The 19298-nt window shown below is 45.6% G+C and overlaps 1 protein-coding gene across 1 annotated transcript in view; it reads left to right on the top strand.

Moving 5' to 3' along the window:
- Nucleotides 1-19298, top strand: part of lama1 (laminin, alpha 1) — a 439104-nt gene that overhangs the window by 320474 nt on the left and 99332 nt on the right. Inside the window, exons 35-38 of the mRNA XM_070895870.1 lie at nt 5586-5697; nt 8668-8830; nt 13675-13885; nt 19028-19144. Coding sequence (XP_070751971.1) covers nt 5586-5697; nt 8668-8830; nt 13675-13885; nt 19028-19144 — 603 coding nt within the window. The remainder of the gene's footprint in view (nt 1-5585; nt 5698-8667; nt 8831-13674; nt 13886-19027; nt 19145-19298) is intronic.

Genomic DNA, 19298 nt, shown 5'->3' with positions numbered 1-19298 from the left:
TGGGGAGTTTTGCTAGTGCTGTTGGGGAGAGTTTAAACTAACTTGACAGGGGGATGGGAACCTTAGAACAAATTCAAAAGGGAAGGAAGTAAAGCTGAAATTGCAAAGCAAGAATGTAGAAAGTGAATCTGTAAAGCAGAGGAAACAAGGGTTAGTAAGTAGTAATCAAGGAGGTCTTCCTGTGCTAAATGGTATATACTTCAATGTAAGGAGTATAGCGAATAAGGCGGATGAGCTGAGAGCATGACATTTTGGAGTATGACATTATAGCCATTACAGAGACATGACTAAAAGAGGGGCAGGTTTGGCAGCTCAATATTCCTGGTTACAGGACTTTTAGACAGGACAGAGAGGGGTTAAAAAGGCGGTGGTGGGGGGGGAATTGCGGAATTGATTAAAGAAACTATTCCAGCTGTAAGGAGGAATGATATGTTGGAGGGATCATCAAATGAGGTTATATGGGTCGAACTGAAAAATAAAAAAAGGGCGATCACACTGCTGGGCGTGTATTGTAGACCCCCAAACAGAGGGAGGGAGATAGAAGAGCAAATATGTAGGCAAATTTCTGAGAGATCCAAAAATCATATTGGGGGATTTCAACTATCCTAATATTGATTGGGACAAATATAGGGCCCAAATTTGGCCAGGATTTACTCCTTTTTTTTGGAGCAACTTGATTTTTCTGGAGTATCTTAAAAATCCCCATTCTGCACATTTAATTTGCGCCAGTGTAAGTGAGTTAGTTAGGATTTTTTTTTAGTTTCATTTTTTTCAAAAGGGGGCGTTACCAGCCACCTGCACCTGTTTTGGCCATTTAAGCCAGTTTGGACAGCTAATAGTTGCTCCAAATTTACTTAGGCCAGCGTATGTGGCTACTTGTGGCCGCATAGAAAACCCTTGCAGAGAGTTAAGAAATCAGCGCAGGTAAGTACATTCTAAAGCACCAAGCACTAAACAAAGCACAAAAATAAGCATTCAATAACAAATAAAAATACAAGGAAGCTGAGAGACCTGCACCCAGCACCAAGACTTACAAAGCACTAAAGAAAGCACAAAAAGTAATAAGCAATTAATTAACGAATAAAAAATAGACGGAACCCTACACCTAAAGCACCAAGACTAAAGTAATAAGCAATCAATCAATCAATCAATTACTAATAAAAAATAGAAGTCCTACCAGAACACAGCCCGGGAAGGCAACGGGCCGCCGATGAAGGAGCCCATTCGGCCAGGGATAGGGGCAGCACGCTTCGGCCCCTCCCACACAGCCTGCAGCACACTCTCTCAGATTCTGGGGACGAGGAGCTACTGCGCATGCGCGCATACTCTAGCGCACATGTGCAGAGGTCCCGGCACTGTTTTCAGCGCCGGGACCTGGCCCCGCCCCCGAATCCAGTGGCCACGCTATGCCACCATCGAGGGGAGGCTGGGGAGCGGCCAAACTCGGCCCGAAGATTTTTGGAGTACTTCGAGGCGGACAAAAGCGACGCACCTCTGGTGAGTGCGTCAGAAATCTGTACTGGCCAAATTCTACCCCATTGTGTGGATGGTTTGGAATTTCTAATCGATATTAGGATTAAAAACAGAAAATGCTGGAAATCTCAGCAGGTCAGGCAGCATCTGTGGAGAGGAAGCAGAGTTAACGTTTTGGGTCGATGACCCACTTACCAGCTCTAGTTCCGTAACCCTGTAGTTTATGGCTCTTCAAGTGCCCATCCAAGCACCTTTTAAATGTGGTGAGGGTTTCTGCCTCTACCACCTTTCCAGGCAATGAGTTCCAGACCCCCACAATCCTCTGTATGAAAAAACTTCCCCTCAAATCCTCTCTAAACCTTACACCAACCACCTTAAACCTATGCCGCCTCGTAATTGACACCTCCACCAAAGAAAATAGGACCTTGCTATCCACTATATCCAGGCCCCTCAAAATGTTATACACCTCAATTTTATACACCTCCTCTCAGCCTCCTCTATTCCAATGAGAACAAACCCAGCCTATCCAATCTGTCCTCATAGCTAAGATTCTCCATTCCCGGCAGCATTCTCGTAAATCTCCTCTGCACCCTCTCCAGTGCAATCACGTCCTTCCTATAATATAGCGACCAGAACTGCACGCAGTATTCCAGCTGTGGCCTAACCAGTATATTATACAATTTAAGCAAAACCCCCCCCCTGCTCTTGTATTCTATGCCTTGGCCAATAAAGGCAAGCATTCCGTATGCCTTCTTTACCACCTTATCCACCTTGCCTGCTACTTTCAGGGACAAGCACGCCAAGGTCCCTTTATTCATCTGCATTTCTAAGTGGCCTACCGTTTAATGTGTATACCCTTTCCTTATTAGCCTTCCCCAAGTGCATTACCTCATACTTCTCCGAATTAAATTCCATTTGCCACTGTTCTGCCCACTAAACCAGTAGATTGATATCTTCATTTAGTCCATGACTTTCCTCTTCAGTATCAACCACAAAGCCAATTTTAGTGCCAACTGCAAACTTCTTAATCATGCCCCCATATTCAAATCTAAATCATTGATATATACCACAAAAAGCAAGCGAGCCAGTACTGAGCCCTGCGGAACCCCACTGGAAACATCCTTCCAGTCACAAAAACATCCGTCAACCATTGCCTTTTGCTTCCTACCTCTGGGCCAATTTTGGATCCAACTTGCCACTTTGCCCTGGAGCCCATGGGCTTTTACCTTTGTGACCAGTCTGTCCTGTGGGATCTTATCAAAAGCTTTGCTAAAGTCCATATACACTACATCGTACGCAACACCCTCATCGACCCTCCTGGTCACCTCCTCAAAAAATTCAATTAGCTTAGTCAAACACGATTATGTTTCTGAAAACTAGGCTTAGGTTTTAACTAATGAAAACAACTCTGGAGTTCATCTATCTACCATTAATTTGTAATTATTGTAATAAAGGCATTCACACACATATATAAACTATTAATCTGTTTTTTAAAAATCCATAAAATAACCCCGCCCTTTTTCTGATTGGTGAGAGACCAATTATTGAAGGGCATTGAATGCAAAAAGTAGCTATCAGTCATTTATGAGTGCCTTTGCCAAACATCACACCAAGGATAGACAGACTCATTGGTGAGAAGCAGAACATCCATCTCACTGATACCTGTAAGTAAATATTGTTTTCTTAAAATCATAATTAAAACACTCTTTACATATGCAGCACTTTCATATTATGAGTATTATAATTCAGAGTTCGTGATTACTAATCCATTTGAAAAGGAGTCCTTCAACCACAAACATTTGCAGAGTTCCTTATCTAGAAGCCCTGGGTATATAACCAATTCAACTCGCTTAAAAGCATAACTGGCCAAGAGTCGAACCCCACAATCACTGGATAGCTAAGGTTGGCTAAGGAGAAAGATTTGAACGTATGAAGCAGGACAGGAAGAGACCAGTTGGTCACCAAGTCTTGTCATCCCGACATAGCGCAACAACTTCCCAGCATATGCCCCGCTGTACAATCTCCGGGGAGTGACAAAACATCAGAGGCAAAATAGGACAAAGCTCTTCAGAAATTCCTCACCAATCACTAAAGACAATCAAGTAAGCCCCAGGAGACTGCGGTGGCCAATATCACGAGGGGCACTTAAACCGCTTCTATAACTGAAGAAATAGTGATGTTGCTCAAGGTCTCAGAGTTAATGCTGAGGAAGCCAGTAGAGCCAAGCCTTTAACGAGTTGCCAAAAGCTCAGGACTTGGCAGCAAGATCTACGGCTTTCAGCTGCATTATCTGGCAGACCGATATGACTACATTTAGAAATACTCCTATGGGAGCTACAGCAACAGTTACTGCAATTACTTTTTGGCAGGAACAGTATTTTGAATGGATCATCATCATAGGCAGCCCCTCGAAGTGAGGATGACTTGCTTCCACGCCAAAAAGGGATGAGTTCACAGGTGTTTCAAAGAATTCAATAATATTGCAGGTCCCGAACTACATCCTGAAGGGTGGAAGATGCCTGTGCGTGGATTTTTTAACGTGGGCTGGCCGTTGCACACCAGCCACCACACGGGCTTGACAGAGCTAGGTCTTGGTCCAGTGGCAAGGATTACCTAAGACTAACTGGAGACCAGCTCTGATGCACGGACCGAGTGCACACACATATCGCAGTGTGGGCTGCAAACACGCAGCAGGTCGGGCAACCTTTATGGAGAGACAAAAGAGTTAATGTTTCAAGCCGATGAGCTTTCATTCTCTTCTCACAGTTCAGAACTGAAAATTACATTCAATGGACATGACGGTTGGCAGCCTGGTTATTGAAGGACCTTGAACTAGATCCAGTGGCCAATTATTAATTCCCACAGTGCATACACTTGTGATGCCTACATTACAACAGTGATTACATTTAAGGTGCTATATAAATGCAAGTTCGTCTGTTCTTACCTTCTTGTTTGTTTTTTCTTTTTCTCATTCTCTCCTTAACATAAGAATTAGGAGCAGGTGTCGGCCATTCGGCCCCTCGAGCCTGCTCCACCATTCAATAATATCATGGCTGATCTTCTACCTCAACTCCACTTGCCTGCACTATCCCCATATTCCTCGATTCTCTTAATATCCAAAAATCTATCGATCACAGTCTTGAATACACTCAACGGCAGAGCCGACACAAACCTCTGGGGTAGAGAATTCCACGGATTCGCCGCCCTCGTGAGTGAAGAAATTTCTCCTCATCTCAGTCCTAAATCGCCGACCCCTTATTCTGAGACTGTGACCCCTGGTTCTAGGCTCTTCAGCCAGAGGAAACATCCTCCCTGCATCTACCCTACCAAGCCCTGTAAGAATTTTGCCTGTTTCAATGAGATCACATTTCTTCTAAACTTGAGAATATGGGGGCGAAATTCCCCTGTTGTGCCTCCCTGGGGCGCCAACAGGACGCAAAATTGTTTTCGCCCCGGAGAGGAGGAGGCGCAGAGAGGGGGCTACCAGCTCCTGCGAAATTGTGCAGGAGTTAGTGGAGGCGTGAATCCTGTAGCACCGCACCCCCGCTGGTAGTGCCTTGGGCCGCTGCACCAGCGGCAATGACATCATTGCCGTGCTCAGCCACCCCGCGACTACCGCGAGCAATGTCAGCGCCAACCTTGCGGGTCGCGAACCGGGACACACTCCGATCACGTCTGCTCAAACTCTCCTTATAGGACAATTCCCCCCCCCACCCATCCCAGGAATCAATCTGATGAACCCTCGTTGCGCTCCCTCTATGGCAAGCATATCCTTCTATAGAAACTATAATAAAAACTAGAAAGTGTATATATGGTGGTTTTCTACTGAGTGGGTTAGACCTCCCTCTAGTGTTCTGTGCATTTCAGAATATGTCCAGTATCGGTTTGACATTACAGGGGTAATTGTCTGATTATCGTGCTCTGCTGAGGAGCCTCACTTACTGCGAACACATTTGGAAATTCGGGCACGTGCACTGCGCTTTCAGCAGAGAGGGTGCCACACCAGGTGACCCCACCACGAAGATAGGGGATTCAGAGATCGTGCTGTTGTTAAAGGTCAAAGGGAAAATAGCTGAACCAGAATGTAAAATGAGATACATTTTCTGTGTCAGGTCACTCATGGTTTTGGTGCTGGACAGGATCTGAATGAAGCTGCAGGGCGAACATTAACCAGGAGTCTGGAGCTTGAAGCGTTTGTCAATAAAACGTCCAAAAGTATAAAAGGTATGTACATCAGTACTTCATGGTATTAGGATTTGATGGGAAGTAAGACAGGTTTCTTGAGCTGTTTTTGCATAAAATACGCTGACTGTGGATTTGCTGAATTTATGCAGACATACAAGGTAACAAAGTGCCACCTGCTGTATGTGTAGCTGCATAGCAATGTTGAAATTTCTGTTTTAAAATAAGCAAGAACCATCTCACGGGTATTTTTAATTTACCATTTTATTACGTAACTATTTAGAACCGGAAACATGTCAACCAGTTTTTAAAATGGGGTAGCTATCTACTGTCAGAATCTTGATATCATTTGTTCTTAAACTGAATGAACAGTACACTGAGCGGAATGGTGAGTGACATAAAAAGAGCTTTGTGCAAAATAAATTGAACTACTTTTTATTGTGAGCATTGAAATGCAGTATTTTAAAACTCAAAATTATTCTTTTCGATCAATACTCCGTTCTGCACAGAGACTTTTGGAGGGTGTATTAGGATTCAAAATTGCTGACGCTCCATATAGATAATGATATTTACTTGTTGGAACTTCTGATCTATAGGAGCTTTCTGATTGTTTGAGGATGTAATACAAACATTTCTGTTGGGAAATCGGCAATATGATGTGTCTAATGGGTGCAGATGCAAATTATGGTGCCACAAGAATTTTTGACCCTATCTCGAGCACAAGCTGCAGGTTTGGAGCAGTACTCTGGTTGAAGCGGTCTAGTGTTCAAACCAGTTCAAATTTCCCATTAATATTGCGGGAAAATGTCCTTGACTATTGGTAAAGGTGATGTTCTTTTTAAACTTCCTCCTGGCTGTGGGCCATCTCTCAGGTGAGACTATGAATCCGTCACTTGCTCCTACAGTGTCACTTTGAGCTGGTTGCCGATGTGTAAGAATGGGCTGCAGGTGATTCGCGTCTTTATTCCCGTAGCTCCGTGGAGAGGTCGCTGACAGCGCCCTGCACCTGTCCCTAATGGCACATTCTAGATTGGAATGGTATTGTTAGAGTGCATCTCGCAAATCTTAACACACTGCCAGGAGAAGACTATTCTGTATCAATTTGATTTTTGAAATGTAAATGTAAAACATTTTGCACATGTGCACGGTGGAACGAAAGATGATGAGTGATTTTTTTTGCCTCATTTTAATATGGAAACATGGCATTAGGGCCTGGCCAGTATAATAGTTTGGGTTTTCTTGCACACAGGAACACTGCAGTGGGGTGGAGGAACCCCGCACAATATTATTTTGACTGTAAAGAGTGGGAGAAAAAGAAACATAGAAACATAGAAAATAGGTGCAGGAGTAGGCCATTCGGTCCTTCGAGCCTGCACCACCATTCAATAAGATCATGGCTGATCATTCACCTCAGTACCTCTTTCCTGCTTTCTCTCCATACCCCTTGATCTCTTTAGCCGTAAGGGCCATATCTAACTCCCTCTTGAATATATCCAATGAACTGGATATTCAACAACTCTCTGCGGTAGGGAATTCCACAGGTCAACAACTCTCTGAGTGAAGAAGTTTCTCCTCATCTCGGTCCTAAATGGCTTACCCCTTATCCTTAGACTGTAACCCCTGGTTCTGGACTCCCCCAACATCGGGAACATTCTTCATGCATCTAACCTGTCTAGTCCTGTTAGAATTTCATATGTTTCTCTCTCATTCTTCTAAACTCCAGTGAATACAGGCCCAGTCTCTCCTCATATGTCAGTCCCGCCATCCCGGGAATCAGTCTGGTGAACCTTTGCTGCACTCCCTCAATAGCAAGAATGTCTTTCCTCAGATTAGGAGACCAAACTGAACACAATATTCCAGGTGAGGCCTCACCAAGGCCCTGTACAACTGTATTAAGACCTCCCTGCTACTATACTCAAAACCCCTAGCTATGAAGGCCAACATACCATTTGCCTTCTTCACCGCCTGCTGTACCTGCATGCCAACTTTCAATGACTGATGTACCATGACACATAGAGACCCATACGTTTAATTTTAAAAATATATATTTTTTATTTTGCAGCGCAGACATAAAAATGTTGCCATTATGGAGTTGTAAGGTTAAGTCAATGCCTGCAATTCCTTACACAGTGTTTACCTGGGCCAGGAGATAGAAATGAATCCTTTGGGGTGGAGAATGGTGTGGGAAGGCCTGTCATAAAAGGGAAGTTCAGAACATCTTTACAATAGACTAAAATTTCTGCAACCCACTCCCTCCTCCAATTTTGTCCCCTCCCTTCATAAAAGAAAGACTTAATTTATATAGCGTCTTTCATGATCACCGGACATCTCAAAGCGGTTTACAGCCAACAAAGTACTTTTGGAGTGTAGTCACTGTGGTAATGTAGGAAACACAGCAGCCAATTTGCGCACAGCAAGCTCCCACAAACAGCAATGTGATAATGACCAGATAATTTGTTTTTGTTACATTGATTGAGAGACAAATATTGACCAAGCCCGGGGATAACTCCCCTGCTCTTCTTCAAAATAGTGCCATGGGATCTTTAACATCCACTTGAGAGGGCAGACGTGGCCTCGGTTTAACGTCTCATCCAAAAGATGGCACCTCCAAAAATGCAGCACTCTCAGCACCGCACTGGAGTGTCAGCCTATATTGTTGTGCTTACGTCTCTGGAGTGGGACTCGAACCAACAACCTTCTGACTCAGAGGTGAGAGAGTGCTGCCCACTGAGCCGCAGCTGACAATCTGTTTCAAAATTGCAACGTTTTCTGATCAAACGAGAACCAAGCTCTGTATTTACCAACAAGATCAATAACCGGCTGTGTGATGTATCGATGATGTACCCAACTTTTAGCAGCACCACTTCTGTATCATACTTAAACCCTCGTTCTCATCCTACCAGCCAGTACAGCTTCTGTTCCGTTGAAGGATTGTTACTGACCGCTTGATCTGTTACAATTTATTTTCCTTTAAATTATCTGACCTAACTTGTGCTAATTGTTTGTTCTCAGCCCTTGTGGATGTAGCAAATCACCTGAATGAGACTCTGGGCGTTGACCTGGATCTTTCAGACAGCAACCTGCAGCAGCTTCACCTTGAGATGTCCAACATGCTGGAAACCATGCGGAACAGAGCCTTTCGTCTATCAAAAGGAATCTCAGTAACTGAATTAAAGTGAGTACTCGTGAGATGGACTGCTATCTGCACACGGTTATAATATATTAAACATTCAGGGGAAGAAATTAGTCCATTTTTGGTTGAACAATTAGTGTTGGGGAACAAATCTCTGGGCGAGATCGCACCCGTACAATCTCCCTCAAGTGCCATTCTAGCAGCTGGTGACTTCCAAGTGTTCGCACTCCTGCCCAACACAAGCGGTAGGCTCCTTAAATGTACTTATCAGGGCCTTAAGCTTGTTTTAGCACTCCACTGCCTGATTCGGTATAAACTGCGGAATATACGTCACGCGTGCAGTGCGAGGGCTTTCTGGGTCGACAGCAGTTTAACTTACTGTCCTTACCGGGACCGCTGGAAGCCACCTGGAGTGTACGTGTATCTGTGAGTATGCTCACAGGTTTGTAGAACTCTTGAGGTTACATCCGAGCCAGGGTGTTCCTGGAGATGGAGCACGCAGTGTCCACCGGTACGCTCGCGGCCTTCTGCGAGAGGTGGGTGCCGGAGGGACTGGTGTGCATCATCACCCCCGGCAACCAAATTTTAATGTGATTTAAGTTTACTGTCTAAAGTTCAATTTGTTAAAGTCTGTCGGTTTTAGTGCCCGCCTTTAATCAGGGGGCACTTGTATTAAAGTTTGCAACAAAATAGTTGCAGAACTCTTCTATTGCCTCTTTGCCCGCCGCCCCGCCGCCCCCCCCTGCCCTTGAGGGCCGACTATGAATTTTCCAGGACCCCAACTGACCAGCTGTATCAGGAAACCCGTGTTCCCGCAGTCACCGGTTTTACGTAGATCAGGCCCAATTTGGAGTGAGCTTCGGGCCTACGTTTCCGGGCGTGCTTTCCAAGCGCGCCGCCCACCAAGCAGCGGTTTCCAGCACAAAGCCAATTTCACAGCCTCTTTGTTTATTTCTAAAACCTTTTGTTGGCTTAAAGTTGCATTCTGTTAACTAGTTCACTCAATTTGGCACACTATTTCATTGGCAAAATTGCAAAATTTGTCAACAGTGCTGAAAACTGGTCGGTAAACCCAAGTGATTAGGAAATTTAATAGGAAGCACGTGTCTTTGAGGTGTCAGGCGTGGCTCAGCTGGGAGCACTCTCGCCTCCAAGTCAGAAGCTGATGAGCCTAAGCCCCATTCCACAGGCTCGAGCACATCATCTAGGCGGACACTTCAGTGCAGTAATGGAGAAGTGCTGCTCTGCTGGAGGGGCAGTGTTTCAGAGGAGACATTGAACAGTGGGCGAGAAAGATCCTACGGCACTATTTGAAGAAAAGCAGAGGAGGATTCCTGGTCAATATTCATCCCTCAGCCAACGTCACTGAAAAAAGTGGGATCTTGCTGTTCACAACTTTACTGCCATCTTTCCCTACATTACAACAGTGAGGAAGGACATTCTTGCTATTGAGGGAGTGCAGCGAAGGTTTACCAGACTGATTCCCGGGATGGCAGGACTGACATATAAGGAAGGACTGGATCGACTAGGCTTATATTCACTGGAATTTGGAAGAATGAGAGGGCATCTCATAGAAGCATATAAAATTCTGACTGGATTGGACAGGTTAGATGCAGGAAACATATTCCCGATGTTGGGGAAATCCAGAACCAGGGGTCACAGTCTAAAGATAAGGGGTAAGCCATTTAGGACCGAGATGAGGATAACCTTCTTCACTCAGAGAATTGTGAACCTGTTGAATTCTCTACCACAGAAAGTTGTTGAGGCCAATTTGTTAGATATATTCAAAAAGGGAGTTAGATGTGGCCCTTACGGCTAAAGGGATCAAGGGGTATGAAGAGAAAGCAGGAATGGGGTACTGAAGTTGCATGTTCAGCCATGATCATATTGAATGGTGGTGCAGGCTCGAAGGGCCGAGTGGCCTACTCTTGCACCTATTTTCTATGTTTCTATGATGACACTTCATTGTCCTGGGGCCATGAAAGGTGCTATAAAACACAAGGTTTTTTTTCTTTTTTACATGGTGGTAACAAAGGAAGGAAACCAAATCTAATTTTTTTTGTGACAGATATGAGTCTTTTCATCAGATATTTGTCAACTAGATTTAACATAATCAGCAAAGATATCAACTGGGTCAATGAAGGCAGTTAAACTCATCAGGTAAATTGGCTTAGACCTGGCTGGCAATGTAAGAGGAAATCCTTAAGAGTTTTCTTATTTCTGTCTGAGGAAAAAGTACATGCCAACAATCAGATAGCATTTTGGGAGCATGGTCAGCATATCAGCATGAACTAGACCCCTCTCCCCTCACACCATTCCTACAACTAATGGAAGGGATTCAGGCCACTTCATACTGTAGGCGGGAGTTCTGTGCAAGAACCAGAATTCCTATCTGCATTACGCAATGCCCGGAATCATTTCCAATAGCAATGGGGGCAGAAATAATAGAAAAACAAATTATAATTTAAATGGAGAAAATTTGCAAAAATAGAAACATAGAAAATAGGTGCAGGAATAGGCCATTCGGCCCTTCGAGCCTGCACTACCATTCAATAAGATCATGGCTGATCATTCACCTCAGTACTCCTTTCCTGCTTTCTCTCCATACACCTTGATCCCTATCTAACTCCCTCTTGAATATATCTAACGAATTGGCATCAACAACTCTCTGCAATAGAGAATTCCACAGGTTAACAACCCTCTGAGTGAAGAAGTTTCTCCTCATCTCAGTCCTAAATGGCTTACCCCATATCCTTCAACTGTGACCCCTGGTTCTGGACGTCCCTAACATTGGGAACATTCTTCCTGCATCTAACCTGTTCAATCCCGTCAGAATTTTATATGTTTCTATGAGATCCCCTCTCAGTTTTCTAAACTCTAGTGAATACAGGCCCAATTGATCCAGTCTCTCCTCATATATCAGTCCCGCCATCCCGGGAATCAGTCAGGTGAACCTTCGTTGCACTCCCTCAATAGCAAGAACACCCTTCCTCAAATTAGGAGACCAAAACTGAACACAATATTCCAGGTGAGGCCTCACCAAGGCCCTGTACAACTGCATTAAGACCTCCCTGCTCCTATACTCAAATCCCCTAGCTATGAGGGCCAACATGCCATTTGCCTTCTTTACCGCCTGCTGTACCTGCATGCCAACTTTCAATGACTGATGTACCATGACACCCAGATCTCATTGCACCTTCCCTTTTCCTAAACTGCTGCCATTCAGATAATCTGCTGCAGTACAGAGGGACCTGGGGGTCCTTGTGCATAAAACACAAAAAGTGAGTATGCAGGTACAGCAAGTAATCAGGAAGGCAAATGGAATATTGGCCTTTATTACAAGGGGGATGGAGTATAAAAGCAGAGAAGTCCTGCTACAGTTGTACAGGGTATTGGTAAGGCCGCACTGGGAGTACTACGTGCAATTTTGTTCTCCATATTTAAGGAAGGATATACTTGTATGGGAAGCTGTTCAGAGAAGGTTCACTAGGTTGGTTCTGGAGATGAGGGGGTTGACTTATGAGGATAGGTTGTGTAGGTTGGGCCTAACTCATTGGAGTTCAGAAGAATGAGGTGATCTTATTGAAACTTAAAGATAATGAGGGGGCTCGACAAAGTGGATGCAGAGAGGATAGTCCAAATAGGGGAAACTGAAACTAGGGGACATAGTCTCGGAATAAGGGGCCACCCATTTAAAACTGAGATGAGGAGAAATTTCTTCTCTGAGGGTTGTAGATCTATGGAATTCTCTGCCCAGAGAGCTGTGGAGGCTGGGTCATTGAATGTATTTAAGGCGGAGATAGACAGATTTTTGAGCGCTAAGGGAATAAAGGGTTATGGGGAGCGGGCAGGGACGTGGAGCTGAGTCCATGACCAGGTCAGCCATGATTTTATTGAATGGCAGAGCAGGCTCGAAGGGCCAAATGGCCTACTCCTGCTCATATTTCTGATGTTGTTATGTTAGTATATCTGGGGTGGACAGGGCAGGGAATGTGAAACATGATATGGGTGGGCACCACTGTGTTTGCCCTGTTTGAATGCTGGTCACTATGGGGCCTGCCTCTACTATGATAATGACCCCAGGACAGAAAAATCAGCCATTATCACTGAGGCATCCCCTTTGTGGGTGGAGGCCCACCAGAGATGCGTGATGCTCAGATGGGTCTCTATCTCTGAGGGGATGCATGTAAATAAGAAAATATAAGCCAAGGATAGTACATTGGGGCACTTCAGAGTGTCCATGCAGGGATGGGAAGAGTAATCATTTCTGGGGTGAGCTGGCTAAGTCGAGTAGGAGCAGAGCAATGTGAGGACAGCCAGTCTCCCAGGTAGATCAAGAGGAGAATTACTGGAGCAGAATGGAGTGGTCAAGTGTGTTGAATGCCACAGAGAGGTTGATGAGGTCAAGAAGGGAGTCACGCACCATGGATGCAGTCACAGAAGATGTTACTGTTGACTTTGACCAGGGCAGGTTCATTGCTGCATACTGAAAGAAAAAATAAAGACTTGGATTTCTATAGCGCCTTTCACGACTACCGGACATCTCATAAGAACATAGAAAATAGGAGCAGGAATAGGCCATCCAGCCCCTTGAGCCTGCTCTGCCATTCAATACGATCATAGCTGATCTGATCATGGACTCAGCTCCACTTCCCTGTCCGCTCCCCACAACTCCTTATTCCCTTATTGGTCTCAAAGTGCTTTGCAGCCAATGAAGTACTGGATTGAAGGTATTTCAAAAATGATTTTTGGGAGCGACGAATGCAGGGCTGGGTAGCATTGATAGGGGAACCTTCAGGTAATACCGTACTTGCAAATCTAAGGACAGTTACTTGTAAGTCCTGATATTTTAACTTTTTACATCTTTCTTTCGTGAATGGAATCAGAGCTGCAGAAGGCCTGTTGAGGCGGGTGGAGAAGGAGTTTCAGAAACCTCGTACAGAACTGGAGGATTTGAAAAGCCGGGTGGTGGATATGTTGGTACAACAGAGCAGCAAGTTGCGTGAAGCCCAGGACCTGGTTAATGAGGCGCGCACAAACACCAATGAAACCAGCCGGCTTCTCCGCAGCATCTCCAGCAGCCTGGAAGAGCTCAAGGTAACCGGAAAATATACAACGCATGCTTTACTCCAGTAAAGGAGGCCGACAGAACCTACAGTTACTGCTGATTTTGGTCACTGGAATCCAAATGGAGCAGAGCACAAGGAAGGTGTAATAATGTGTTTGCTTCATGGGTTCTTGCCTAAGAATTCATAGCAACACATCGCTATTAAGAACTAGTTGGTTTATTAACAAAGGTTTAACAACCACACTACACATTACCAGTTCATCCACTAGGCTCACAACTGCATACCTCATCGTGGATGACCTCAACCCAACTGACTGGGGTTTTATTGAGTCTGGTGAACATCACATGACCGGCTAAGCCACTCACAGTGCAAAAGCTCTACAAACCTGTGAGCATGCTCGCATGTACATACAGAACAGAAAACATTGTGTTTTTTTTTAGAAATGAGTAGGTCCAGCAACCCCTGAACTATAGATACATATTACACCACACTGGTAGAGTTGTTAAATCAATGCAATGCGATAATAACTTGTAAACTGAAACATGTGCCATTACCCTTAAAAATTGTTTCAAGGCAACAGAGAGATACTGATAATGAACTAGTTTATAATTTCCCACAGTTGTTATGTGCTCAAATAGCCAATTAACTGGTTGTAGTCTCTTATTAATTGGATAGATCTATGCCCCCATCAGTGAGTGCATGTGTGTCCTGGTAAGGTTCCGTAAACGAGATTATTAGCAAAATTAAAATTCGCACGGAATTAGAGGTATCTTTGTGACATGGGTTATATCTAGTTGGCATGAAGGAGTCAGAGAGTAAGGATAAAGGGAATGTACTCTGATTGGCAGGATGTAATAAGTGGTGTTCCCCAGGGATCTGTACTGGGGGCTCAGCATTTGACCAGATATATCGATGATCGATGAAGGAATAGAGTGTTGTATATCCAAGTTTGCAGGTGACACTAAGTTAGAAGGTACAGAGGCCGAAATTCACCCCTGCCGGAAACGGGTCGCCTACCGTTTTTCCTGAGTTTTCACCGCTGTGGTGGATGAGGTGGCCTCTTGCACGAAATTCAGCTCTTTGTCTTTTTTCCCACGAGCGGGGCGGAAGTCGGTCATAATGGGGGCAGGAGTGGGAGCGGGCGGAGTGTCCAGAGCTGTCGGCCATCAGCATAGCACTGATGACATCATCAGGCTGGTGCGTCACCACGTCTCTCCCCCACACTTAAAGGGGAGAGCCGCTGCGAGCTCTGCGATTATTTTAGTTCGGTCCACTGGGTCACCAGGGAGGGTTTCGGCCTGGCCAGCGGCCTGGCATCCAAGAGGGGGTGCCAGGTTGCCTGTTGGCGGTCCGGCCGAACCTGGGGGCATAATTGTCGAACCAACCTGACCGATGGGGGGAAAAAATGATGGTGGCTGCGGCAGTGCGCCCTCCCCTTTAATGGCGGCCGCACTGCCATTTTACACACACAGCGAACACAGTGCACCGTCAGAAAAAACTGTCGGGGGCACCGAGCAGTGGCCGCAAAATTTTTTTGAGGTGAATTTTGTTTGCGGGGCGGGAGATTGGCGGTGCGCCCTTTGATGACGGACTTAGGAGGGTTCAGCAGCAGGGGGGCGGAAGTGGGGAACGCCGGAAAAACCTCCAAAGTGAATTTTGCCAGCGGCGGCCATTCGACAAAAGATCGGCGGCCATTCGCAACCGCCATGTGGCCACCGCTTTCCGGCGGTAACCGGCCTTAGCGGGAGGCTGACTTTCGGCCCCACAGTGCATTGGGAGCAGGAAGTTAAAAGGAACAAAGTGAGCGAGCGAGCAAAACTGTGGCAGATGGAGTTCAGTGAGGTGAACCGAGAGGGCTAATTCACAGTGTCTTCTTATGGTGAGAGACTGGGAACTGAGAAGGAGCAAAGTGATTTGGGTGTCCAGGTACACAAATCACTAAAAGCTATTGCACAGGTACAAAAGTAATCAAAAAAGGCTAATGACCTTCATCTCATAGAAACATAGAAAATAGGTGCAGGAGTTGGCCATTCGGCCTTTCGAGCCTGCACCACCATTCAATATGATCATGGCTGATCATGCAACTTCAGTACCCCATTCCTGCTTTCTCTCCATACCCTCAAAAGGGCGGGAGGTTATGATTCAGTTGTACAGAGCCTCAATCAGATCCCATCTAGAGCACTGCGTTGCGTTTTGGGCACCACATCTTAAGAAGGATATAAAGGCCTTGAAAGGGATACAGCACACATTTACCATAATGATAGCAGGGCCTAAAGGGTTAAATTATGAGGGCAGGTTGCATAATCTTGCCTTATATTCTCTTGAGTTTAGAAGGTTCAGCATGATCTTATTAAGACGTTTAAAATGATAAAAGAATTCAGTCGGGTAGATAGAGAGAAGCTATTTCTTCCAGAGGGGAATCCAGAACAAGGGGTATAATCTTGCAATTAGAGCCAGGCCATGCAGGATGAAAACCAGAAGTGCAAATTCACGCAAAGAGTAACAGAAATCTGGAACTCTCTTCCCCCAAGAGACTGGGATGGTGGGTCAATTGAAATTGCCAAATCAGGTTGATTGATTTTTGTTTGGTTCGGGTAGACCAAAGACAGATAAATAGAGTTGCGGTAATAATAAATCCTGATCTGATTGAATGGTGGAATAGGTGTGACGGGCTGAATGGCCTACTCCTATTCCTATGAAATCCACAGATTACTTTTTGATTCCAGTATGAGGGACATGGGGCTCTATTTTAGCCACAATTGGGCGGTGTTCTTTTGGCATCCTGATTTAGCAATTTTGCTCAAAGTTTGTACGCTGGCGGCCACTGTCAGCTGCGGTCTTTTGTATGCGAGACTTTTTAGGCGCAGGTGGTTGGAAACTGATTTCCGCGCCGCTTTTGGGCCTTTAGCCGATTTTGGCCGTCCACGATTTTTTTCAGCGCGGCGTACACTGGCCGAAAGCCACACAAAAAAAATCCCATCTGTGTAGTTAAGGAACCGGCGCAGCGCACAAGAGGACAAGAGCGAGGCAATAAGAATACACAACAACATACCTTCTTGTTCACAGGGAACTTTTTTTGGAGCAAGGGAAGAAGATTTCTGGGCCGTAAGGACTGCTCCCCCCACCACCACTGGACCCGCTGCAATCCCAGGCTGAATGGCCCGCCCCCCCTGCAAGTTGAAGTTCGGGAGCGGGAGGGCCATTCGGCCCAGGATTGCAGCGGGTCCAGCCGGTGGGGGGGGAGAGGTCCTTTGTGGCCCTTTCGGCAGCGGTGGGGTAGCAGCCCTTTCAAGGGAGTGGACTTCAGCTTGCTTCAGTGTCTCTGGTTGCCCTGGCAACTTCAGCTTTTCACACATGCCCAGAGAGTTTTTAGTGCAGACTTGAAGCTCCGCCTCCCTTAGACTAACTTCGGAGAGTGCTGCGCCAAATTCGAATATTTCTTTGCTGAAAGTTCCGATTTATTTTTCTGGCGCAAACATACGCAAAAAAATCGGACGTTAGCATTCGCGGGCGCCAAAAATCCAGCCAGTGGAAAATAGGCCATTCACTTTAAACTTACTCTAGTACAACTTGTAAAAAGATTCACGCAAGGGGAGTGAGCTCGTATCAGGAATTCAGGGTCAGTCACTATGAATGAAAAACACCTCGGTTCCTGTTATGCGACGCCCTGCTTAGTAGTGCGATTTTGTACAATCTAACCTGTACTGTAAATGAGATTTTAGATTACGATGGTCAGTTGAAATGAGTTTCCCATAGCCCTGTTGTAATACAATTGACTTGTCTGCACGGAAAAGAGTCACTCTAAAAGAAAATATAACAGAGCAGAGCAGAAAAGTGTCATCTTATATTGAAGTCTGCATACAGCATTACCCTGCACAGTTACACTTTTATCTCTTAGCACTTACTAATCTGAAACACTGAGCTCTGGTTCTCTTGAATTTCAGATCAAACTCTTGATATTTCAACAAGTTTTGCAAAGAGCCTTCAAGCCTTGATTCCTTAATGTTGAGCCGAATACATTTCCCAGACATGGTCTGTCAATGAAGAAAATTGCTAAAGACTTGGGGGGAGAAATTGGCCTGGTTTGCGCCTCCCGTTAGCACCTCGGGGTGGGGGGCGGTAACGGGGCGCGAAGGGATTACCGACCGGGCGCAAACTTCCGTGGTGGGTCTACGCCGGCACTAAAACTTACCGCTGGAGATCGTGGCGCTATCCAGTGCGCAGCGACCCGTTACCGCCCCAGATGTAAAATTCGTTTCCGCCCCCTGCAGCATCGCCGGGCGTCAACAACGACAGCTGCAGGAGGCGTTGTGACCTCGGTTGGCCGCTTGGGGAGCGCTAATTAAAGGCGGTGGTGGTCAGGTAGGGCAAAATTTTATTAGTTCTCCAGTGTGTTGCATATTGCTTTTTTTTGTACCTTGCAATTGCTCAGCTCTGCACTCTCTGAGTGCTTGGGGCTGCAATGCACGTATCGCAGGCGTCATCGACGAACATACACAGCCTTAGGCTTCAATGACCCCAGCATTGGCCCCTCCCTTTAAATCGGGCAGCACTGCATGGAACATTGTGCAGCACTCTGCCAATACTGTCCCTCTCACTCCCTTTAGCGCTGTAAGGCAAGTGGTAGCGCTTAATTTAGCACTCCACTTCCCTCTTGGAGCGCTAAAGTGGGCGTTCACGGCAAAATCAAATCTTTAGCACCCGGCGATACTTTTGCGTTCCCACAAAAGTTACTGCCCCAAACTATGCGCTGAGCAATTTGTCGCCCTTCATTTGATCCTTGAAAATTCTTGGAACAGCTGAGAGTTCATGCAGTGAAATCAAAATCTTGAACCGGTTTGGCCGCCAGAAGATCTGGGTTCGGAGGGTAAATAGCTGTAGACTGTGCTCCTGGCACAGGAGCAAAGATTGCAAAAAACAGGCATGGAGATCAACATTCCCGATCCATGCACTGATTCACGGTGCTCCCACTTTTCCAGTATTTCCAGGAGTTGAGCCGCTGAAAAATTACTCCCAATATCCATCTAAAAAATGCAAATTCACTTTGCGAATAGTCGTGTACTTCACGCAGATTTTTAAAAGCACCTATGGGTTTTTATTGAAAAAGATCACCGTCAGTCACAATGTTTTATTCAAATTACTGACTGATATCAAATGCAATTGTACACAGGAAAAACAGCAGACTATCAGGAAAGTTAGGGGACTGACGGCAACTCTGATCCAAGATGGACGAAACCTGGTGGACCATGCAGCAAATATGGCCGAAGATGTCGTGAACAGCACAGCTGTAAGTTTCATCACTACTGTCTATTTTTGTTCCCATGCCCATGCCACCCACCATCGCTGGCTAAGACTGATGGCTTGCTCCTAGCCTTCGACCAGTGCGACTGTACAGCAAGTCACCGGGTGGTGCGTAAGTGTGGTCTACGTAGACTGGCCCT

This window comes from Pristiophorus japonicus, chromosome 1, assembly GCF_044704955.1.
Source record: "Pristiophorus japonicus isolate sPriJap1 chromosome 1, sPriJap1.hap1, whole genome shotgun sequence".
NCBI lineage: Eukaryota > Metazoa > Chordata > Chondrichthyes > Pristiophoridae > Pristiophorus > Pristiophorus japonicus.
The sequence above is the reverse complement of the archived record's forward strand: the minus strand, read 5'-3'. Positions and strand labels throughout refer to the sequence as shown.